Source organism: Hermetia illucens, chromosome 6 (genome assembly GCF_905115235.1).
Source record: "Hermetia illucens chromosome 6, iHerIll2.2.curated.20191125, whole genome shotgun sequence".
NCBI lineage: Eukaryota > Metazoa > Arthropoda > Insecta > Diptera > Stratiomyidae > Hermetia > Hermetia illucens.
The window spans coordinates 63,930,716-63,957,142 of NC_051854.1; the positions used below are offsets into that span (position 1 = coordinate 63,930,716).

Here is a 26,427-nt window from a genome sequence, read left to right on the forward strand (position 1 = left end):
TGACTGGCTACTAAAGGTAATGGATGCCGACTTGTGTTAATGGAGACAAAGGTTTTGTATTGGCGCCAGTGGCCATGCTCACATCGAAGTGAGGACATTCATGATCTTTATGGGGTTTCATCAATCGTGAGCAAATTGCCAGAGAGGCGTCTTTGATTGTATGGTCACCTAATTCACGTTAACGAGAACTTACTAGCTAAGATTGAGCTGAGCATTGAAGCCAATGGTAAATGACCAAAAAGCCGACAAAACAACAATTAATTGATATACTAAAAAGTGATTTATGAACCTCTTAACTCCCCCGAAAGGATGAAGGACAATGACCGAGAAAACTGGTGCATTCGATCGGAATGATTCAACCCCGGTATAAAAATAAATGAACTATAGCGACACAATCTCCGCCACTATCAGGGAGCGTGTTCGACTTGAGGTCATCGGGGAAACTGGTGACGGAGAGTTGATGGGGGCAGAGGCGGTGGCATCAACAACACCACGCCGCACTGCAGGCAACAGCTTCAGTACTCGCCGAAGCACTCTTGTTCACCGTCCAGTTGAGGTTCGGGACGACTTCCAAAGAGCGTGTATAGAATTCTCGGATGTGGATCCTTTGCACAGATCAAGTATTCCCAGGCTCAAACCACTGATGAGATTGCATCTCGGCTGTGTGCTGATATGTTGCTGCTGCAACTACAACTACACTTGCGTATTGTGGTGCAGTTGCGACTATCAGATTGCACGGTCAGAAGATTCGCTTTCGTGTTATCGGTTTGAGTGACCAAAGAGACCCACCATGGAAAATCCGTCTGAAACATCGGCGGGACTCACTAAGGCAGGACATTGCTACAATGATTCAGTGGGTGAGAAATAAAGTGCAGAGGATTTACAGAAACGATGCCATCCCCAGAGAGACAGCCGTGGTTGAAATTCTAGACACACTAAAGCAGAAACTTTCTGTCATATGCAGTCGGTTACGACGGAATGGCGAAAATCATTCCAGACGTGTCCAGAATGCAACATACGCGAGAAACCAGTGGAACTTTATCAGGTCACTCAACGAATCCCAGCAGAGCGTTCAGACAGTACAGTTTTGGGTGACGGATGCGAAAGAGTGTTGGGGTGGACTTTGGGGGTTACCCGCCCAGTATACTGAGCATGCTGAGTGGCATGAATTTTGTGGATGTTACCAAAGAGGAAGTTCGACGAGCCATAAACAGCTCGAAGAACTGGAGGGGCCCCAGGTATGGATCGGGTGCAGAATTTTTGGTATAAGAAATTTACCAGTGTACACAGTCGGTTGGCACACAGCATTAACCAGGTCATGAGTCGGCAGGAGGAATTTCCACCCTCCCTCACTGCGGGGATTACCTACCTTATCCCTAAGAAACACTCGGTGCAGGACCCCACAGACACAAGACCGATCACTTGCAGGGGTCATTGCACACCTCGAGACCAACAACATTCTGTCCGAGGAGCAGAAGGGCTGCCGAGTTGGATGACAAGGTTGCAAAGAGCAACTCATTGTCGACTCGGTAGTTGTAGGACAAGCAACTAGAGGCCAAAGAAACCTCTTTAGTTGCTATATCGATTATGCCAAGGATTTTGATAGCGCCCCGCATACCTGGCTAATCGATATCCTACATCTGTATCGCATTGATCACAAACTAATAAAATGTTTGGCGACTGTCATGGCAGGGTGGCATACCACCTTATCAGTGCGTACATCTGAGGGTGCTAAAACCTCAGAGCCCATCCGTATATGGAGGGGCATCTTCTAGGGGGATTCGTTGAGTCCCCTTTGGTTTTGTATGACACTGAACCCCCTTTCATGGCTACTGAATGAAGCTAGAGGGCATGGTTTTGCAATAAAGTGCAAGTGCAAATTGACACACTTGATGTACTTAGATGACATCAAGTTGTATGCTGGTACTGACAACGATCTTGGAAGGCTGTTGCGAATAGTAGACATGCTCAGCCGTGATATTCGGATGGAGTTTGGATTAGACAACTGTCGAATCCAAGCCATTCGCAAGGGTTAACACGAGGAGCATGCCGGACATAGTATTGGTGAAGCTATGACGGAGACAGACTTCTAGAAGTACCTAGGAATTCTGCAAGGAACCCATGCTCGAGTTGGTGATCTGAAGGATGCTCTGGTGTCCGAATTCCTGCGACGCGTAAAGCTGGTGCTGAAATCGCATCTCTCGGGGGATAAGATAAGCGCATTGAATGTATTCACTATCCCTTCACTGGCATTATGCATTCGGAATATTTCCGTGAATGAATACCGATCTGGAAAATGTCCAGCGGCGGATACGGACAATTATGTCCAAATTCCGAATGCATCATCCAAAGTCTGCCGTAGAGCGGATGAACCTGCCTCGTGACATCGGAATTAGGGGCGTGGTTTACATGGCGGCACAACATCATCGCCAAGTCGAATCGCTGCTCGTTTATTTTTACAGCAAAGAACAGGCGAGTCCCTTGCATGCGGCTGTCTGTAAGGCAGACTGTGGACTGACTCCACTTAACTTGAAGGATCGATCTTTCAATCCTCTAAGTGGGGTGAAGTCGGACGATGAATGGAAGTCAAAGGCAATGCACGGTAAACACGTGAATTGTCTTTGGCAGCCACTTATCGATTTGCATTTGTCGAACAGATGGCTTTGTGCTAGGGACGTCTTTGCTGAGACGGAGGGGTTCATGTGTGCCATTCAGGACGGCGTGGTCGCCACCCCAGCTTATAGAAGGGTCATCATGGAAGAACGGGTGGAGAACGACCAGTGCAGAATGTGTGGTTTGGCGTTGGAGATGTTGGACCATCTCATTTCTGGCTGTACTGTTATGGCACCGGTGCAATATATCACCAGGCATAATGCTGTGTGTAAGGTTATCCATCAAAACCTTGCATACAAGCATGGGCTGATCACGGAAACATGTCCGGTTTACTGATATGAGCCGCAAACAGTACTTGATAGTCCTGCTTACAGCATGTATTGGGATCGGCAAATTCTGACTGATCGCCATATTCCACACAGCAAACCTGACGTCCTGTTAGTTGACAAGACGGGTCGCTCCACATATATTATTGATGTTGCTATCCCCCATAATAGCAACATTGAACGGAAATACGTGGAGAGGAAGGTGAACAATGAGCCACTGGCTCGGGAAATCAAAGAAATTTGGCGTCTCGAGCAGGTGGTTGTGGTTCCCATAATATTGTCAGCTACAGGTATTGTAACTAAATCCCTCACGGCTTCCCTTGATGTCCTGGGACTTTCGCACAGTCTGGTTCAAACTATGCAGAAATACACCATTCTGCATACGTGCTCGATGTTGCCGCAAGTTCTCGACGGATTCTTCCATTAACGTACCGCCGGCCACCACCACCAGCGCCCCTTCAATTTTTAAGTAGGTAGGATCGTCCGAGGCTAAATGCTTGGCACTTAGTGTTAGTATTAGCTATATAGCAAAGTCTGATATTTTAAACTGGGCGGCGTTTTAACGTACGTTTCTGAAAGATTCACAAGCCGCAAAAAATGGTTTTGCACTGCGCGGGATTCGAATCTTGGACACGTTGAATGTTCTGCGGTATCTCTTGTGACTTGATTTGAATTTGAATAATAGTGACACAAAAACAAACGAAATCATATATTATCAATTAGGATTGGAGTTACAGTTTAAAAAATGTTAACTCACATTGAAATGATCCTCAAAATCTAGGCCTGACTCCATAGTAACTGTATTCCGTTGGACGATGGCGATTCACTTCTTGCGAAAATTTCCTTTCGGAACAGCCAAAGAGGCTTTCTGGGCAGTTTTTGTGGACCTATTTGTGCAGCAAGGCACGAAACAATATTTCATCGTCCTCCTTAGCATTTCAGGCGGGAAATTAATTCAGTTTTATATTTTTATGAGTAACTGCCAATTGCCGGGCTACTAAAGTTTCTTGGCTGGAGTTGTGATGTTACATAACATGACGCAGGCTTTTTAGTCTGTTTGAATTTGGTTGAAATTTTAAATCAAAAGGAAATGTGATAACCCATCCATCGTTTCCAGTTAACCCGTTGGGGAGTGCTTGCATGGCCGGGCTCTGATTGTGGTCCCATATTCAATCCGTGTTCGAGGAGGACCGTGGGATTATGCCTACACGGCAGCTACTCACGTTAAACCCCCAGGACTTTCAACCCATCCATCGTTGACATTTTATTGAAGAAAAAAATGTTAGCAAGATATTTGATACTAACAAAAAGTAGAAAGTTTAGGTCAATCAACGTCACTTTGATCGTCAAAATAATCCAAAATGAGTTACAAAAAAAAGCCCAAAATTATATAAATGTCAAATTAAAGACCATCTAATCTGAAAAGCTAATATACCTGTATAATTTATGGAAGATACACTGCCAGAAGCCAAAAATCAAAGACGTCAAGATTTAATCTGGGACGAACAGTTAGCGATAACGACAATAAATTTGCTTTCTAATTTTGTAGTTTATTTTAGCTTCCCCGAAAAGAAGTGCCACTTTGTTTCGTAGGACTCAATGCCCTACATATTAACTCCAGTCTTCTGATCTGCCTAGCACTTTTCTATCACTTTGCACGCAGACCCAGCCTGCCTGAGTCCATGTTATTTGATTCTTTTCACACGCCTAGGGTTATTTTGCATACAATTAATGTTCCCCTTAGATTGATCATAATTTAAATGAATAAAATGAATAAGTTACAACTCATTATATGGATTAAATAAAAAAAAATTGCTTAGAATAACGGTACTTATTTCTTCTCAGTATACTATAATTTGTGTTCTGCGCCATGCGCTTTTCATATTTGCATTTGAATAATCCTAAACACGGAATCTGAAATTTTTCCGAAGACTATCAAAAGCATTAAATGTTAGCAGATATTCATTGGACTTTATGATCAAATGCCGACCGCAATTTAGCTAGATTTCAAAGATGATAATTCGTCAGTGACAAACAGGCGGGATAGCTCCTTGCTTTCTTTCGGAATAATACTCACTTTAACAAAGAAACTACAGAGGTGACGCCAGGAAAAAGAGACTGGACGTGGCGGCAGATGAAAGGGGCGGTTTCATTCACCATTCGGAAAAGAAGAGTTTTTGGAATGTTTTCCTGTAAAGCAAATGACTTTTTATATTAATGTAAAAATGACCAGATCCATTCAAAGACGAATGCCTTAAGCGACCTATTACTATTACTATAGTAACACATCTATTTATATCATTTAATCATTTATCCTATATAATATTATACATTTTATCTGATCCAATAATCCAATAAATACTCCTCAACCAATTGTTTAGGTTTAGAGTTTTTAAAAAACTATTTGAAAAATCTGAAACTAATGATGATATCAAAGTTTTATCTGCGTTGAATATGCTGGTGTTTTTTTTTTATTTTCGCCGACATAAATACTTTTATCGTATTTCCGTCCACTGAAGTTTTTATTGATTTATTGATAGCAATCAGATCGCATCAGGGAGTTTAGCCGTACTTGATGATTAAATTCAATATTTAATTTGAACTAGAAGATAAAAATCTGCCCACTCCCTCGGCAAATAAAATAGGCTCAGTTTTGTTGACTTTCCCACAATTATTAAATAGGTGACAATTTGCAAGATTTTTCATGTTCCCCAGGTATAGTACCTGGTTTAACACATGTACACATGTAAACTCGAATGTTTCAATGTGACGCGTGTTTGTCTTCAAGGAAATATGATTGGTTCCGACTACCGTTTGTGTTTTTCTTCTCTATTTGTTGTATAGAACAAAATAATCGGATAATGGCCGTTTGTACTGCCTTAAGTAGTAGATATTGTCTATGAGCTGCTAAAATATCAACCAATGGAACCCGAAATCCCAATGTTTAATTTACACCTTGAGATGCGCAGCAACCCTGCGAACAATATTGTGACTTCTAACTGCATGTTTACGTCTTTCTTTTCGTTGGTTTCTTCTGAAACAGAGAACAAGAAAAGATATTGAAAACAGTAGCTTGGAAATTACTCCAAATGAACTTAATTACTCCCTGCAAATCGCAGTTGAGTTTTTGTTTCTTTGATGTATTTCGAAAAAAACCCTGGAAAATTAAATAAAATAAATAAATGAAATTAAATAAATAAAATCCCTACTATGAGCTACAGGGGGCAGAGCATAGCTATTCTCACCGATAGCCAAGCAGCGATTAAGGCACTTAGGTCCAACCAGGTCAACTCCAAACTGGTGTGGGAATGCCTTGACAGACTGAATACACTCGGCTCGTCCAACAAGGTCTGGATACTTTGGGTTCCAGGCCATGCTGGGTTGGAAGGCAACGAGGCAGAGGACGAACTAGCCAAGAAGGGAGCAGGGACCCCTTTATACGGGCCAGAACCGTTCTGTGGAATCGGAAACGGTTTCATGGCTATGAATCTAAGAAATGAAGAGGAACGTTTGAGGGAACTAGACTGGCCGGGCCTACCAGAGATGGAGCAGTCCAGGGTGCTTATTGGAGGATACGAACCCATGCGCACAAAGGATTGTTTAAACTTCACCAAAAAGAACCTCCGAATCATAATGGGAATTCTCACTGGTTATTGTCGGCTGAAGTATCACCTAGAGAAGCTAGGGATACCTACGGACACTGCTTGCAGGTTTTGTGAGGAGTATAACGAAACCTCTATACACGTCCTGGGACAGTGTCTGGCACTTGTGTAAAGTAGGTCGAGGCATCTGAGATAACACTTAACACGGCACTGCCGCTGACAGTGATTGTGCCTATTTCATGGGAATCCGGGTGTAATAACATGACCCTATTATATATAGTTACCATTTATCCCTTGGAAAGGTATAGCATGTCAACCACACCGGCGCGCCATCGCTTGCGGTTCGCCGAAATGCATTTCAGCTCTCCTCAGAACTTCTCGATATTCCTGTACTCTTCCTCTACTGTTCTGCGCCGAGTGGTCTTGCGAGTACATTTGTCGGCCATCTTAGGAGAGTGGGTGCCACTGCATGGTTTAGTCAGCAATGTCGCCCCTCCTTAATATATGACCTCTCCGCTTCCACCTATCGATCGACGAAGTTCTTAGTTTGAAATAGTATCAAGCCGGTGTACTCCGATAAGAAAGCGCAGACTGGCCTCCACGAACGCTTGGAGCTTTCGAATGACAGTGAAAGTCAATTTTCATATTATACTCCCCCCGGATCTAACGCTGTTAATGCGCCGACCGATAGCCAATTCGGTATCACCGTCGACATCACCAGCATCCAGTTGACTCCTACATGTCATCCGGACAAGGCAACATTATGAACTTCATCAATAGCAGGAAGAAGTAAAGCCAGTGACAAGATGCAACCCTGGGAAATTCCGCTTTCTTTTTCTTCAGATTTGTCCCGTTCACAAGCGCGGTCGGCTCGTCGTGATCGGTTTCGCCATTCCGTTCTATCAAATGCCTGATCTGAATGCAATCTCGAGGCCTGCCTTTAGGTCTTTTATAATCGACTTCGATGTTCAGACCAATCTTGCCAAGTGAATTCTCGTTAGCGCAAATTGTGTGTCGATAGCATCGCTCGGCTCGGCATCGACGGCTCTCTCGCAATCTTTCCACGACCTGTGCAACCCCATAACGATCGCGGATATCCTCATTTCGCATGTGACCTAAACGTGTCACGCCACTAGTCCAACATCTTCGTCTCCATTACCGAAAGACGCGTTTATTGTCTTTTATAGTCGGCCAACACTCAGAACCATAGAGAGCGACAGCACGGACAGGACGACATTGTGGTAAATTTTAGATTTGAGACGTTCGTTGGTATGTCGATCACAAAGAACACCAATTGTGGAAAGCCACTTCATCCAGGTTGTGTTAATGCGTGAAAGAATTTCATAACGCAGTTCTCCATTGGCTGATAGCGTTGACTAGAGATATTGAAATCGCTCAGTTCTGGGCAGATCACTGCCGCTGATAGTGATTCATGGGGATCGGTCGGCAAAAATTCGGTTTTGTTTAGATTCAATCTGAGACCGTGTTGCATGAGGCAATCATTCAATTTTTGGAAGTTATTCGAGATCATTTTTCCTATTAGATGCTAGGAAAACATCATCTGCATAAAACAGTGTGTAGGGCGCTGGAAGTTGGATGTCTTGTGCGACGGTGTCCATAACAAGAATAAAGATAAGTGGTGAGAGGGCGCTTCCTTGATGAACACCAACAGAGGCCCGAACCGGGTTTTATACACCCGCCATACTTCGAACTTTACTTTTCGGATCGTGGTAGAGCGATTGAACCCAGCGAACGAGTTCTTCTGGCACTAAGTGTTGTCATACAGCATACCAGATGAATTCGTGTGGCACACGGTCAAACGCTTTCTCTAGATCCAAAAATGCAATGTAAAGAAGGCAATGCCTCTTACGGGGTTTCTCTTTGAGTAACCGCGCACCGTGTATTATGTCAGTAGTTGCGCCGTTTTTCACAAATAGGGTTTGATTCACGGTTTGGAGCTCACATACCTCTCACGGACATTTTGCGCCACCAAATGTCGCTCTGATAATAGCAATTAAGTTTTCTGGAATATCACTTCTGTGTGAAGCGTGCAGATGAACCTCCTTCCCTAAAATCAATAAGGTTAAGCAAGGATCTAAATTCCGCGCACTATTCCAATATGATCCATTGAGTGTTGGTGGTCAATGCAGAAGGATCCGGAGCAAAAACCACCCTGTTCTCTGTTGATCATGCTTTCGAGATATTCTCTTAAGCATTCCAGGCTTATTTTAACCATTATATTTGCAACGGTAAGGAGCACACACATTCCCCCTTCAAATATCACACCCAAAACGGTTGCTCCTCTTTGGAATCTTAACGATCATCTCCTTCATCCACTCTCTGAGAAAGGTTTCGATTTCCCAAGATTTGCGTACGAGTGGAAATAGCAGATCTGCAATCGCTGTAGGTGCATCGATAAACAAATCAGGCGCAATGGCTTTACTGTGTTTGGGCGCATTGATGACCGAGGTGATTTCTCTTCCGTTTGGCGAAACAGACCGTATCCGAATGTCACGGTTACTGACCGTTTCATCCACAACAGAAAGAACTTCACTGTATGTAATACGGTTAAGCACAGGGGTGAAATGAATCAACGGTTCCTGTAAACGGGTTTCGGCCTCCTATATTTCTAAGGCAATCCAAACGTAATGAAATGGTCACCCTTTTTAATGTGTGAATCACCTTCTACATGCGTCCTTAGCTAGGACGTCGAGGTAGGACTTCACTAAATATTGTCCCTGCCTAGAACACCCAGTTTGAAGATTGATTATGTTTCTCATGTATTGGATCTAATTAATGAGTTCGACTGTTACAAAATTACCAACATACCAACATAGACCAATACGATAACTGAAAAGAAAATAGAACAGGATTTCTACATCGATGAGCATATAAGAAAAGCAAGCCTCAACTGAAACAAGTCGGATGCTGGAAGCTTGGCAATTCAGGTATAAAAGATTTTGTGTATCTCATATTTAAGAACACTTCGTCAAACGACGATTCCATTTATGCCTAGTTAGTAGGTCATAGTGTATATAAATTTAATGTATCAGGCTATTTTCTTTTTATGACACTGACTTTCAATTGTGTCATAATGGGCTCGAACAGATAAGCCAGGTCTACTAGATAGCAATGATCCTAGACACTTTCAGCACTTCTAGCAACTAAAATGGAGGGTTCTACTATAAATCCTTTGCAAACACCCCACTGAAAAGGTAGAAACCCCCACTATACCAATAGAGAAGGGGGTTAGTGGTGGAGGATGGAGTAGCAGCGTGGAAGATAATAGTTGTGGCGGCCAAAAGAAAGACATCGTGGATCTCGAGGTCGGAAGAAGGGTCAGCAGAAAAGGTGGCAAGTTCACGATGCACGATACTCCTTTGTTGGAAAAAAAGATTGACGAACTCATCAACCAGGAAATGCCAGTCATCACACCGGAGTGTACAAAATTCACCCGAAAAATAAGGCAGAGGAAGAAAAACTGTGTCCGGATAGCTGAGTGGTTAGAGCACAATGCTGCGGTTCAAATCTCACGGGTAGCAGTGGGGTTTGTGTCGTAATTTGACGTCGGATACCAATCGACTCAGCGGTGGATGAGTATCTGAGGCAAATCAGGATAATAATCTTGGGCGAGCGCAATGCTGACCACATTGTCTCCTATAGGATACTGTAATCCTGTAGTGTACCGCTACGGTCTTGAATGAAGTGCTCTTCTAACACACTTCAAGATCCTGATCCAATGAATTATTGCGCCAACGATTATTATTATTAAAAAAAAAAAACTACGCAAGAAATGCAGGGCGGTTTTACGGGAAATGAAAGAAGCTACTATTTTTCAAAGAAACGTCTATATGGACGTCAAAAATGATACAATAGAAGTGGAGGAGTTTGTGGATCTTATCACCCACCAGTGAAAAACCGTCGAACAGGAGCTAAGGAAAATCACAGCGCCCACACCTCACCAGGATGAGGAGGCACAACCGAGAGCGTAGATATGACGCAGCAAGCGTCTGTGAAATAGTAACCTAACGGAGATAACAGCTTCAAAAAAAGGGGGAAATACAGCAACAATGTAAAATAAATCTCCACGGCAGTGATTCCACTGTAGCAAAGTCAAGATCAACTACGACGACAACATCAGTGCCAAAGAAAAAGAAATAATTCAAACTACGGTCAGAAGTCCGTTCCATCAAGCTGACCAAGGACCGATCTTTCGCGGAAGTCCTTCAAGAAATCTAGAGGACGCTGGAATAGACGTTCAATGTATCCAGCAGTCTCATACTGGTTGTATACTTATGGACCTTGGGTCGAAGACGGACTAAAAAGATTACGTTCTGCAAGAGAATCCAAAGCATTCTGGGCACAAAAGTGGTAGTTTCAAGCCTAGAACCCGTATCTACCCTCGAAATGAGGAAATAGACTGTCTCGCAAACAAAGAAAATGTGGAGGAAGCGATAAAAAAGAGTTACCTAGATATGAGCAATCTCAAAGTGGGAGTTAAATATGCCAACTCCAATGGACCAAAATTGACTATTGCCACCACCACTGAGAAGCCAGCGAGGCAACTTCTTCATTGTAGGAAAATAAAGATCAAAATGCTGTGTTGCAGAAAGAAAACGTGGCTTGTATTCCCGGTTCGATCTTCGATCTTGCAAGTGAATATCTATAAGAGTAGAACTTCTCACAATTAGATCGGGCGGATATCGCAAAAGAGCAACTGACTTGTTATTCCTCAGCGGGCAGTACCCAGATAGGAGTAGTGTGTCGAAATATCTGAAATGACTTTTCTCAGCACTTATTAACATCACACCGAAAGAATCTATGCCCGTTTTTCGGAATAGGCTTTGCACCTTGGGGGACAAGATTCGAAACACAAACGAGAAGAGGGGCTTTATTTGGAAGAGACTTCGGACCCCTGGAATAGGGCATGGTAAAACCAGGTTCTCGCGAACACAAATTTTAAAGATCGTCCCAAATATCGGTAGCATTGCGGTATTCGGGCGCATGGTTACGAGGACACTATTTCTGATGTGACCTTTGCCAACAAATCGTTAGTTTGAACAGTACAACGATAGAAGGGTATTGGAAGACTTCATGGCCACTAATTACTAATACATTTGCCTCGAAGTGATAAGCAACTTCCTTCAATGTTCCAAGTTTTGGTAAATATCTACCAAGTGAAACATCGGGAAAATCGGCGCCGAAACTTTCTCATAGAGGAACCACAAGACCCGGACGCAGATAGAAGAACTATGACTAAATCATTATTGTATTCAACAATGAGACTAATCAGACTTCGGCACATTGCATACCGCACAAACTAAGATTTGGTAACCCTTAGATCCGCAAAAGAGCGGGAAAGAAACTTCGCCACGAAGTCAACAGACAAATAGCACACTGTTGATAAGAGCTAATCAATCACTTTAATAAAGGCCAATGGAGCTTCGAGTATAAGCTGGTTGCCAGAAAATCCGTGTTTATCGATCACCCTGTTTTATGGAAGCAGTGTAAATGCAAGAAATCTTGCTGGTATGTTTTCCTGTCTACTTCATCTTAGCTGACGTTGTCCATGAGAAGGAGAGTGCTTAGAAATGCGACCTAATCACTTTAAAGGAACTAAAAGGAGCGGTCTTGTCTATGAAGGACAAAAAATCACCTGGATCCTATGATATTCCCAGAGAAGTTATGAAACTTGCACTTCAAGCATAATCCGGGCTTGATACTCAGCACGTTCAATACATGTTTAAAGGCGACTGGTTTTCTCTTCCTCTGGAAGACTATGAGGCTCGTGATGATAGACCAAGGAAAAGATGACCCCGCCGACGCCACTAGCGTACCGCTCTCCCTGTTAGTCCGACACAGCCGGGAAACTGCTAGAGAAGCTTCTCACCAAAACAATATGACTTGATAGCGTGATAATCTAAATGGTGAATCTGCCCGAAGCACGTTGTTGCCATTATCGATGCCCCTTCTGACGCTAAACGAAAGAAACGCCTTTAATTCTGGAAGCTAGTGCAAATTGTTCAAGGCAGTGAAAAATTGTTTTCATATTTTAGGCCACCTTTTGCGAATATCGACGTACTATTTAAAGGACCACGCTCTGCGTGTGGAATGATGAACACATCAAACACGACTTAGGGATCTATGCTCGCTCCGAAGCTATACTTGCTTTGAAACGTCTCATATGAAAGTCTGCTCGAGATGCCGTGGATAATATTGCGCCACACACTTAGTCGAACAAGCTCAGTCAGTCAGCAGATGAATGAATAAGCATGGATTCAGCCGCAGTTCTGGAAAAAAACCGAAGTGGTTGTCCTGGCCAGACAGAGGGTTCCAGATTTGTCCCTATTCCGGTTGGTGAAATCATGGTCTTGTCGAAGCCGGTGGTAAAATACGGTAAAATGATAGACGAAGATGAGCTTCTTAGAGCAGATTCACGACAACACAAAGGTTGATACCATGAGTTACTCCGTTCTTTCGCCATGCTGCAGTGCGTCGGTCTATATACCTAAGAAATTTGGAGGGAAGCAAAGAAGCCACTGTTTGGGAAGATGTATTAATATGGTAATATACTACTATTAAATTTATTTGGACAGATATCAAATTTTCAGCTGGGTAGTTTTTTGATAGGGAGTTCTGTTTCCCTTGAAGTTTATTCTGTTTATCCCCTTTCTAACCTACTTTGCAACTAATGTCAAATCTGACGTCTACTGCATAAAATACCAATCGAGGCCCTTAATTTAATGCAGTACACGGCTATATTCGGAGAAAAAATTTCACACCACCCCTTTTATGATAATGCCCTCTAAAGTCAATTTCGTTTCAATAGGTGTATTTGTTTACGAAAAAACTACTTGTGACAGGCAGACAGACATGTAGGACGAGGGTAAAGCAGAGAAAAGAATCTGCTATCGCGGGCTAAACATCCACAAAATTCGATAAAGAAATGTTCGAAGAAGTATTATTGCAGAACCTTACCGGGAAACCCAGGAGAAAGGGCGTCAGATTATTGGAAAGATGCAGAGAGGTTAACACTTACATTCCACGTGACATTGTATACAAGAAGCGAATTCATTCATTTTGTTATGACAGTCCGAAATTGAAGGGTGCGGCAAAGTCCGACTTAAGCCAATATAAAACGCCAACAATGAATTAAAAGCAGTTATTTCCAGAAGTTAAACTTTACACTCCAAGAGATTTTATAGGGCCATGAAGGTACACACAAAGCTCTTATGTCATGGATAAGCGCTCACCGCCGATCACCAGCACTTTTCTGCGGAATATTATTAACACTCTTTTTTTACAAACTCTAGGTAAATCAACCCACTGTTTAGGTAAATCCAATGAACCACGCAAAAAGTCTTTGAGGTTGCGGAAAAGATTTGCAAAAAAAAGTGCTCCAAGTTTGGAGGGCATCCCGCTAGTGGCTATCAAGACTGTTCCAAATTTGTTCACTAAAATATTAATGGCGCATCTGAAAGGAGGGGGGATGTTCCTCACAATATGGAAGCAACAAAAGCTGGTGTTGATTCCAGAACCATCCTCTGGGCTGAGGATGCTTCGTTCTATAAACCTATATGACCACTACACGGCATCAGTAACCGCTTCGGACCGCTTCGGATCATCTACAATGTGCTTAAACGGATGGTAGAAAAGGAGGGTGGTGTCTCAGATAGACAATTCGTAAGGGGAAAGACGAGATCTACCGTCGGTGCGATCAATACGGTAACGAAAAGCGCAGTAGCATCAATAGAGACCAATAAATTTTACGGGATGACTAATCTTCACATGAAGAATGTCTTTCATTCTCGGAGGTTAAACGAAATAGTTGTGCCAGATTAATCACTGTAGCGACAGATGATCACACCAGGTTAAAAAACTTGGAAAATGTTAGTAGACTCGGTAGCCCGCATTTCGGTCCTGTCGACATATAAGGTTCTTGACGTATAGGCGATGTCAGAAAGCAAGTAAATTAGTGTGAGCCTAAAAATCCTTCTTTACACGCTAACTATTGGTATTCTCACTGGTAATATGCAGAAACTTACTTTGGAACAGGCGCACCGATATCTACGCTCTACAAAAATCTCGATGGTGTGATACCAAAAGCTACGACATTGAAAGCAAACGCGATAAAAATAGCTACAAACTTCTTTACTTTGGTAGCCCACATGCTAAATGTGGTGTTAGCAATACCATCTCTGGGAGCTTCCGTGACTTAATTAATGAAACCGAGCGATTTGGTGCCTAGCTGGTGGAGCTCACTACTATATCAGAAGATTATGAGTCCACGCATGTACATCACCAACAAGTTGAGACAATGTCAGGAAAGATGCCTTCTGACAACTATATCACCATTACGGGAGGTCGTAGAAGCATTGAAATATGCAATATACATACCGTTGACTTTGCGCATCCTCATATCCCTATAATTGTCAATATATGCTTTATTAAAAGGTTATCTAATCTTGCTACATTACACTGTGAGAATAATAAAACGCGAATCATAAAACGCCACAATTTTCTCACGGTTTTCCCTACTAGCCCATCCCACGTCAAGGAAGGATTTCTTAACCCTCCTCCCTCCATATTCGAATAAATTCCACCTGTCGGCATCACAGAAGTCGAGGAAGCAATCAAAGGAATCAAATCGGGGATGGCAATAGGATCCGAAGGCATCGCAGTTCAGAGAAAGACAGTGTGCTCAGCAAAGTACTCAAATTTCCCCCTAACGCATTCTTAACAACTGTATTCCTGACATTCCTGAAGCAGGTTTGCCAAGTACACATTGAGTTGATACTCACGGAGAAACACCACGAGAAGCATCGTCCTCTTTATATTGCATTTCTGGATCTAGAGAGAAAGTTTGGCCATATGCCACACAGACTCATCTAGTATACTCTACGCAAACGCCTGGTGCCAGAGGAAGTTGTGGGATGGATTAAATTACTTTACTGCGATCTGCAGAGTAAATTTTGGAAGATATATGTATCAAAACCATTCTGCGTCTTGTACGGTGTTCATCAAGGAAGCGCCCTCCCGCTATTTGTCTTCGTTCCTGTTATGAACACTATGTGTAAAATGATCGCCTCATGCAACACGGTCTGAGACTGGATCTCAACAAAACAGAATTTTTGACGGCCAATCCCAATAAAGCAGCCACTACCACTATCAGTGGTAGCGACCTGCCAAGAACTAAACATGAATTGCGCCAAGAAATTGCTTCAGACATTAGCGTATCAACAAATGCCTCCAACCCAAAATTCACCACAATTTCGTCAGCTCTGTTGCTCTCTATAATTCTGGGTGCTAGCCATCCATTAAAGATAATGAACGACGCCTCGTGGAAATAGCGAGAAATATGTTGCGTTGGACCAGAAAGGTAACATGACATAACCACATCGGCAATGAGGTATTTAACGATCGATATGGCTGTAGCGCTTATAGAAGAATTACGATCAAACGGGGCAAAGGCTAGTGAAAATGAAAATTATAGTGATCAAGCTAGGGTAAGGGTAAAACTAATTGATGGGACATCAGTAGTTAGATGAGATAGTGTTTATTTAAATTAATCTTCATAATATAGCTCTACGTTCGGAGGAACCTCATCTTCATCAGAAAATGACACACATTATCTGGTCGTCCTCTTCACCTTCAGTGGCTTCACAGGCCAAATAAGACTTTGGCCTTGGTAACAAAAAAACTTAAGTCAAGCCGGCTATCCTGATCAAGGTCAGCAACCAAAACCTATACACAATAACCCATTCCTAACGCAGAACTGGTATCATATTTTGTATAATTTAAGACTTTTCCAGATAGTAAAAGAAGTGTACTTCAACACGTCCCTCATGGTTTATATGCTTTTGTAGGTTCATCCATAGTAATAATATTGGCGGAGCTACAGCTTTCATTAAATATTTTAGTTCAGCAGTAGACCAAAGAGAGACCCCACTCACCCTTAGATGACGAGTTGCCAAGGATTAATAATTACGAAGAATTTCTGCTGTGTCCGCATTATAATGAGGATGAGCTTCACTAACTGCATTGTGACTTCTTAAGGTCTGCTAATATAATATCAATCAAATACTTTGTTTATTAACTTTTGATCCGATAAGAACCTGAACTCAATCAATTTAAAATTGACTCGTACTTAGACCGCAGCATTTTAGGGTATCTGTTTACACTGCCATAGTCACCAGTATTTCATTTGTAATTGTAAAAGCCATGTTATCCAGGATAAACTCATCAACTACCGGTGTATATGGATTCGGTAGTATGAGGCACAAGAACCCGATACATTACCCAGATTGTTAGATAAGTGCTAGTCGCGTGTCTCATGGTGTGCATGTGTAAAATGCATTTATACGTTTACTGCCTGTCATGTACTTGAAATCGACGGATTTGATTTGTTTACTTTTAATTAGTACAATTAGTTTGATTTCACCGTAGTTCTGCGATTTATACCTGCAGAAGCTTACCTATATCGGTCCACCTAGGGTTAAATTCGACATAGCAGAAATCGACATTGCAGTTAAAATGTGAATCCCTAAGGTTTTTCATCAGTTATCCTAAAGAAGAATGATATCTGTGATTATTAATGCAATTTTTATTTTACATCGAAATATGAATGATACAATTAATTTTTTAATATGCCAGTCAACTGACCAATATTAAAAAGCTGGCAAGCGCTGTATGGAAAGTGGTACTGCGTTATTGAAACCAATATCGCAGTTACAATTCATCAGAAAAGTGTGATTATATAACCAGCCATAACTAGCTGGACAGAATCACCTCGGAGGAAATACGGCCCAATGAGACCTCCGCCATTAAAGACGAAAAACCAATTTTTCGGAGTGCATACACTAACTGCTGTTGGAAAACCTGTAACCTTTGCTTGATCAAACTGCAGAAATTTTTGTTTATTTAAGAAGCGCTTTGTCCAAAAATGGACCTTGTCACTGAGAAAGACTTTTCTCAAATCCTAGTTGTTCTTGTTCTTTTTGTTTCTCTTCAGCCTTTGTCCTGTTAAGAAGCAGGGTCGGCTCTTGATTGGTTGCACCATTTTGTTCTATCAAAGGCCTGACCTCGCCTGATGACGGCGCCATGGTTGAGAGGGTAAAGCGTCAACTTCTCAATCTCACTGCTCTGAGTTCGAATCCGAGTCGTCATTGGTGCGTGTGTTCGTCTTGTGCTTGTCAGAGCATAAAAGATGATGATAGTGAAACTGAAGCACACTTTGACTGTGTAGAGGCCCTATACTCAACTAAGAAGTGAACAGGAAATACTAATTAACTAAAGGTCCGATCTGGATGCAATCGCTCATCACTCACCATCCACCGTATCAAGCTACCATTGTTCCGGCCGATCTCTTGGTCGTTACCCATCGACTTCGATGTTTAGACCAATCTTAACAAATTTACGAGTATTCTCGTTAGCGTGAATTACCTTACCAAACCATTGAAGACGCCTCTCTCGCAACTTTTCTACGATCAGTGCAAACCGATTTAGATGAAGACAGTTTGTACATCTCTGGTCGTTCTTCCTATGATGTCTATATCATCTGCATAGGTTAGTAGTTGGGTAGACTTAAAGAGGATGGTACCTCTTGCATTTACCTCAGCATCACGGATCATTTTTTCCCGAGTTAGGTTAAATTAGGTGAGTCTATCGACGGATCTGGATACATTCCGACACTAGCAGTTCGGTTTCCTAACTCCCCCACTACTTCAGGAAATCGTCTGCGGTAGTATCATCCCAGCTGAATACCGATTCCCATGCCTTTTATATAAAAATCTTGTGATGTGCCACCTTATGTGGTTGTTGCCAGTCCACTTGGCAATCGCTTACTCTTCTTTCTTTGTAAATTAGTTTATGGTTAGTCGGAGCAGCTAAATGCCAAAACTCCAGACTAACCAGCTATGGGAGCAGCAATTGCCTGAACTCCACAATGATCTAGTCAAGCAGTGTAAATTTTGGGAGCAGCAAATTGCCTGGACTCCACAGAATAAAACACGTTAGGCTTGTGTTCGATAGTTCTAACGAACTATATATTTTTAATTTATATTTCCTATTTTATACAATTTTTACCTATACTTAGTAGGCCGGTACATATGAATTTACAGTATTTTAGAGAAAATATTACATAGTAGGCAATGATAATGTGGGTAAGTTTACAGTATTTTACAATCTTTACGCGACAGCCATAGGTGCCAGCCACCTGAAAGTTTATATATTAAAAAAAGTCAAGCGACGACGGCTTTACGGTTTCTTACCAGGGCAGAGGCAAATCGTCAGACGCTGCCTCACCTCTGCCCTGGGAGCAGCGTAACCGTAGCGGCTCGCAGATGTTGAATGCTCCTTTATATAATTCGTAAAACACGATATACCTACGAATTATATTGAGCGCAAATCCGCCTTATTGACCAAAGCTGGCCAGAGCTGAAATATTCGTTTTGAGAATGAAGGGGGTCCTAAGTCCGCATCAACTTAATGCAGGACCGGACCAATTGAGGAGCAACTTACTCCTTCTTTTCTGGTCCACGGACCCCTCGCTGCACCCAAACTTTTTTAAAAAAAGTCAAGCGACGACGGCTTTACGGTTTCTTACCAGGGCAGAGGCAAATCGTCAGACGCTGCCTCACCTCTGCCCTGGGAGCAACATCTGCGAGCCGCTACGGTCACGCTGCTCCCAGGGCAGAGGTGAGGCAGCGTCTGACGATTTGCCTCTGCCCTGGTAAGAAACCGTAAAGCCGTCGTCGCTTGACTTTTTTTAAAAAAGTTTGGGTGCAAACCCTAGCGAGGGGTCCGTGGACCAGAAAAGAAGGAGTAAGTTGCTCCTCAATTGGTCCGGTCCTGCATTAAGTTGATGCGGACTTAGGACCCCCTTCATTCTCAAAACGAATTATATACTAAGGTTGTCGAATTATAGGACACGATCGACTAATTCGACATTATAGTAGCAGCAATAACTCTAACCGACTTCCTAATAATTTAGATACTGGATAGCGCCTTTTCGCTTGTGAGATGAAAATAATGTAGTTTTTATCTCTGCCCAGCTTCTTCTATTCGGGCCATAAATTTATTTTGAAGAGAGTTTGAGGCAGGTTATCTTAAATTTACCTTGGGGCTCTTTTCCAGGAGAACCACACCTGCCTTTAAGTGTTTGGTAACAACGATTATTCCCCGACTACTTCCAATTTGAACAGTATAGAAACTGTTCATAGATTTTTCCAAGTTCTTAGCTACCTTTTAGTAGCCGATCTGTATACAGATCGGAAGTTTCGTCGTTACCTCGTCGCAAAAGGATCAGATTGAAATTGTAAAGTTGAATTTGTTAGATCAGGACATTGATAGAGACCTTGCAGTGGATCAATTGGTCAGTGAATCGACTTTTCGGTGCAATGTTTGTCGTGTCCTTCTTATTAACCTCCAATATTCTTTTAAATGGTTTAGATTTCGGGTTTCCTCTTCATTTAAATAAGCGTTGAATAGATCTCCCAATGCCACCTGAAACAAAGCTTATTAGTATTTAATGTAAGGTACGACCTTATGAAAAATGGTAGTACAAATGGCTTCCTTAGTTTGCATTTGTTGACACGGGGTTATAATTGGATCAGAGTCTTGAAGTGTATTAGCGCACTTCATTTAAGACCGTAGCGGCACACTGCAGCATTACAGTACCCTATAGGAGGCAATGTGGTCAGCATTGCCCTCGACCGAGATTATTACCCTGATTTGACTCAGGTACTCATCCACCGCTGAGTCGATTGGTATCCGACGTCAAATTACGACACAAATTCCACCCACGGGGTAAGCTGCATTATAAACCACAAATTGTGTTGTATCTTTTTTCAAAAGCAAAACAAAATGCAAGCAGCAATTGATGATAATTTGCCAAAAATGTCCAACCCCAATGGAAGAAACAGGCAGCAGATAGGTAACTAGTTAATAAGTAGCGAAAACTGTTGTAGACTAAAACGTGCAGTTACGTTGTGGTGGTATTACATGCCGCCGTTTAGGCCTAACCCCACAATCTTCTTAAGACAAAAATTGTCACCACAGCTAGGGCCCCGTTATGACAAGCCCAGCGGTACCAGTTTATTCTGAGTGCAAGCTTAGCATTCATACAACCTAAAGCCTCTACCGAATTAAGGAGTATGCCACCCCAGTTGTAAGCGCAACTCCACCCACATGCCCCAGGAATTCTCCTGTGACATATAAACTGGAAGGGCTCGCCCAGTTACCATCGTACCAGGTAACCGCACTTCAATTTCAAATTTATATGAGACCCCGTGCAGACTCAGGTCTGTTCGCTCAAGACCTGGGAACATTCGCATTCGTAAATACAAACAAAATGTTCCCCGGTGCCCCCACGTGGAGGTTCTCTTTGGGCACTTGGTGTTAATTCAATGGATGGAGATGTCCTGCCTGCCTCTTCGCGACCTTAGAGCACCAATAAAATGTGCAATGAAATCCCCAAAAACAGATGGTGCGAAATGGTTGGAGAGCATTACAAGCTTCTCGAAACGGAATCGAGGCTTAGCCTGATTGGTGAAGTATGCCCATTTAGTATTGTATGGCGATGACATGTATGAAGAACTTATTCAAATACTTACCCGGTCATTTTCATGAATGCCGTGAAGCAGTGTCTCAAACCTACTATCTAAAACTAACCTGACAAAAAGATTAAGCTGAGAGCTGATAGAAGGAAAATTATCAGGTTTTATGTTCTCCTCGCTATGTTTCAATTGAAATCTTGTCCTTGCAAACCTCTTCCCTGCGCCCAAGCATGAAAAAAAAAATCCCAGAGATTTTTAAAACTTTATTCAAATTTGACCAAGTGTTATAACGAATTAACTAAACAATACACTCTCAAATTCCATATTTTAGCTTCGTAAGGAGCACGCATTTCCCCACAATTTCATTGTATATTTGGACATGAACTCCTTACTCACTCCTAACCCTGAGCGTAATCTCCGAATGGCATTCCACTCATTTGAGCTATATTTGTTGGTCCATAATCTGCAAACTGATTGGCACCCGCGACTTCACCCGATGGCAGGCAAGCTCCATATGGCGCGGCTTGAGGTGGAGGCATGAATTGCGTATATGCTTCGGCGGGTCCACCGTAATTGTTATGGTAATTCATTGCGTCAGGCTGTATATAATTCCCATCACCGACGCCGCCCATCGAATACTGTGCAGCCACACCACGCAGATTTGCTTCTGGTACACAAACGTCCTGCATTCCGACTGCTGTATTGTGTGGGTAGAAGAGCTGTCCGCCTTTCCCCATTACATGGTCTGCTAAGCGACGTGCGCTGGCACCTGGATTACAAGAAGCACCAGGTGACATGCCACAAGATCTACCAATGCATTCAGTTCTTTGACAGTCCATCTGAAGTCCATTGCGTTTTATGCAATCGCAGGTTTTATATAATTTAGAACCGCGCAACTCGACATCTCCTGATCGTTTGTCCTGGAAAATGAAGAAAATACTGGTTAGTTTCTTCTAAAGACCTAAGGAGAACAACAGCAAGTCTCTTGCTCAAAGCAGTCCAACCCCTGACTCCCTGATCCCTGATCCCATACGTTTGCTGGCAAATAGCGGTGGAAACTCAAAAACCACCTTACCGAGTAGTCATTATAATAGTTGCCGCCCGTCGAAGCAAACGAATAATCGGCATCAATTTCCATTTTCTTGAAACCTAAAAGACAAAAGCGTTCATTGGTTTTTCCTTCACAGCATTGAAATAATGTACCAGGTGGAGAAATTCGTGCCCTGAAGGTTTTTCAAAAATGACCCTCGACCCTAAAAAGCAAATCCTCCAAGAATCGCGTTTTCAACGAAACTTCGCAGTATTGCGATATTCTTCTCTAACCTGTACTAACAATTTTGATAGCAATCCAGATATTGACACTAGATTGCAATAAAATTGAAAATTTTCTGATATTTTTTCACACACTCCAGGAAGTTTATACAATTTTGCAATTAACAATTGAGAATTTTCAGGTTATAACACTTCCACTTAAGAAATTTTAAAAATAATTTTTTCAATAATCTTTAATTAACCAAACGATTGTATTTAAATTGAAAACTAAAATAGTTTTTAATAACTCAATTTGTCAAAAGTAAACTTTTAAGGCTTTCATGATTTGTTTTTATATATCGGCTTGTTGGCGCAACAAGTAAACTTGAAACTGATTAAAAGGATTTTATTTTTAAATAAATTTAGGAAAATCTTAAGGCAAAATTTGGAAATAAGTTTAAATTAGATAGTTGATAAATTAGTCCTGGGTGAATCGAAAATGTTCCCATAAACATGCTCCTCGCCACTCCTAAAATAGAGCAAATAATTTTCTGCAATGAAGGGGTGTAAATCCGTGAGAAATCACTTACAGAGTTGTGTGGACAAGAAGACAAGTGATAAGTGTGTTAGATGATGTAGTATATTGGTATGCGACCACGTGATGTCTAACACAGCTGTCTATTTACGGCTTGACATTTGGGATGAAACATGCAAGAAAAAATCGAGGAGCTAAAACAAGAAAAGGCCGCGATGGTCCAGCAGCTGGACTGTCAGCAAAACATCATAAAGCGACTAGAGGATCGCTTGACATCTCTTGAAGGGAGGATGCCAATCGCAACGTCGGAGCAGCAGCAACGACAACATCTGCAACATGGATAACGCGAATAACGGCAACACCATCGTAAACAACGGCAACATCAATATGAACAACAGCAACAAGACCAACATGTGGAGCAACAACATTATCGAGATGGAGAGATGTACGTCGGAGTCGCAATCCAAGAAAAGGAAGGCGACGAATTCAACTTCGTCCAGCGGAGGAAAAAGAAAAGCAAAGAGAAGGTGAGTGTAGAGTTAATGCTCCTCCGGCAAACCCTCAGGCACCATGCCACCAGGCTACTCGCCCAAAAAAGGCAAAAATTCCGTCCATTACTGGGTATAAAATCATGTTCCTCAATTTTTGAGGATACTAAAAGAGAAAAGGTTAAAAGCAACCCTAAAAAATTCGAGGGCCGATAGGACCCTCATTTTTGCTCAAAGCCTTGAGGATCATGCAGCGATCTTCAATCTTATTAAGGAAAAGGGACTGCATGCCACGACCAGTACCCCTCCGGCTTTAAGGACTCAGTCCTTAGTCATCCGTGGCCTTCGTAGAGAGACAGACCCGGCTGACATAATGCGCGAACTCATGGAGGCGCCCCTAAAGTTGAAAAGCGTGTCAAATCTAGTCACGCGCTTGCTCACAGCCTCAACCCGGCGCTTCCGTTGATGTCGCGATCTGGGCTGTTCATGGCTACTTTCGAGCCAGAACAAGATCTAAATTAAGCATTTCAGGTGAAATATATCCTTCACCAGAAAATTTCGCTTGAGAAAGTCCAGTCAATTCAAAAAGTTCAGTGCTACAACTGGCAAAACTTCCGGCATACCGCCAACAATTGCACGAAAACCTATGTGCGAGGGGAGTGCCCAAATCCCACCGCAGACAAACCAACTTGCTACAATTGCGGCCAGTCCGAACACCCCGCCAACTACCGCGGATGCTCGGCAAACAAGGACATGGTTGCCAGAAGGGAAGCTGACAGAGCAAAAAAAATGCCCAAACCATGAAAGCCAAACAGGCGGTGACTCAAATGTCACAAAGCTTGGCTAAATCGGGCGTTTCTTACGCCCAAGCGGCTAGGAATACTCACCCTAGCGCTGCAGCCCCCCAAACTCCTCTTACTCAAACAACTATGAACACTATTCCTAGAACTATAGCCCCTCAACTTCCACAAGGCAACAAGTTAGCCTTCAAAAACTGGGTTGAAACGCTCGCTTCGGCCCAAACAATTGAACAGCGCCAATTAGCCGCTATCCAACTTTTGATGAGTTTATGGAGTTAAAAATCGTCACTTTTAACTCCGCGCCCTTCGTCTCACACGCCCAACGTGCCACCGCACAAGAGCTGGTCGATTTCCTGAAAGCAGACTTCTTCTGCGTTTCAGAGACACATTTAAAAAGAAGGCACATCGTTAATTTTACCGGAAATAATATTATCCGGGACGACACCAACAGCGCCCTTTTAGTCAGAAAAGACTATGCATTTGAGGAAGTCTCCATCAAAAACCTGCAGACTTGTTCCGCGGCAGCGACCTTAGTTAAAACTAACGACAATAGACGCATCTTAATAGCTGCAGTCTACATAAAATGTAACTCTCCCTCTGAGCAACTGGGCCAAGAGTTACAAACCTTGAGTGATCTCCAGTCAAAATCTAAATATCTAATTTTTGGTGGGGACTTTAACTCACGGCACACTTCCTGGGGAGTTTTGGCAAAAAACCGAAATGGAGTTGCCCTCGAAAAATGGATCCATAATCAATGTCCATTAAACCAGCTTGAAATGATCTTGCCAGACACACCCACAAGGCTCGCAAGTCAGTCAATACTATACTAATACTATTTTCTAATGCCCGCAGACGCCACTCTCACACTACAGGTGTTAACGTGTAAATGTCCGATCACTTCGCAGTTGAACTTATACTTTCCCTAAACTCTCAACTGCAAAAGCGAGTACCCAGCACAATAAAATCATTCGCCCATACTAACTGGGGTAAATTCAGGGCAGAATTAGCAGCACAGCTAAACCTGAAAAAAATCACTGTCTCGCAAAACCTAACAAAGAAATCGATGAGACCATCATCTTGGCTACTAATGCCATCAACTCTGCTACACGCAGAAACACACAGCTCCTCAAAATCGATGAGATTCAGTTCAATAAACTGTCGCACGAATCAATGAAACACCTACAAATCAGGCAAATCTGGCGCAGAAATCTCAAGCGAAATTTAAACAAAAATGGCAACAGAACTAACATGGAATATAAAGTGGTAATTTCTCGGATTAATTGCCTTAGTACATTAATCCGTCAAATGGTACATTAGTACATTAATCATTAATCCGTCAAATTCCGAAGCAAGGAACTCATCCGCAAGCTAGCAGATGTAAAACCCGGATCTAATATGTTTGAACACATAAATAGGCTGACAGGCCGCAACAAATCCAAAAACTTCGTTCTTACCAAGAACAATGAAAACATCGGCAATGACGCTAGGAAAGCTCAAATACTCGCGGAGTCTTTCCTAAATCAACTAAACTCTCCTTCACCTAGTAACAACCGAGCCGTCAGTTCGATTGTAGACACGACAATCAAAGACGTTCTTCATGAGCATTCACTCAAACTAACTACCTTCTGCACCCACCCTGCAAACCAAATGACCCAAAACCCTTTTTGAGCTTATCACAGCACGCATCCATCACTAAAAGCCTTAACGGCAAAAAATCAACCGAACCAGATGACATAGCAAATATTGTCATCAAAAACCCCCCTAGGGCATCACATCACATTTCATGAACGCCCACGATTCGACCCCCACCTTAATCTTGCTCTCAGCAGAGCACGCGGTGCACTAAGTAAACTCTACTCTATTCTTCGTAAATGAGTAGGACTTTGCACTAAATCTAAACTGACTCTATACAAAGTTCTCATAAGACCGATTCTTTGCTACGGAGCCCCTACATGGATCTCTTGCTCGACCAACCCTATAAAGAAGTGCGAGTCCTTCGAGCGCAGAATTTTGAGACACTGCGTCGTCCAATTGGAAAACCAAGAAGTGCGGCCGCAACGCCGAAGTGTACAGGCGAGGAAAAAATTAAACCTCTTCGAGAGTTTGCTTTAAACCTGTGTGAGCTCTCCATTAAAACCCGCCATTGTCTCTCTCTTCGACACTCCTTGCCTGGTAGAGGTGCACAGAGGTTAAGCGCAAAATTGTGAGCGCTATAAAAACATTAGAAATAAGAATTAGATTTAAGTATTATTTATTA

The 26,427-nt window shown here is 42.5% G+C and overlaps 1 protein-coding gene across 1 annotated transcript; it reads right to left on the reverse strand.

The window, feature by feature from the left end:
• Nucleotides 1-21,354: 21,354 nt before the first annotated feature.
• On the reverse strand, nucleotides 21,355-22,660 carry LOC119659428. The gene is made up of 3 exons (XM_038067508.1): nucleotides 22,300-22,660; nucleotides 22,172-22,245; nucleotides 21,355-22,016 (listed from the first exon to the last, which is right to left on the reverse strand). The coding sequence occupies exons 2-3, from the start codon at nucleotides 22,232-22,234 to the stop codon at nucleotides 21,495-21,497; spliced, it is 585 nt and encodes a 194-aa protein (XP_037923436.1). The 5' UTR covers nucleotides 22,235-22,245; nucleotides 22,300-22,660; the 3' UTR covers nucleotides 21,355-21,494.
• Between the last annotated feature and the right edge of the window lie 3,767 nt (nucleotides 22,661-26,427).

Bases quoted from the DNA above. Each gene is read 5' to 3' on its own strand.
- LOC119659428 (XM_038067508.1), bottom strand. From the start codon at position 22,234: ATGGAAATTGATGCCGATTATTCGTTTGCTTCGACGGGCGGCAACTAT. The intron at 22,017-22,171 runs GTAAGGTGGTTT...TTCATTTTCCAG, and splicing joins ACTATTATAATGACTACTCG to GACAAACGATCAGGAGATGT.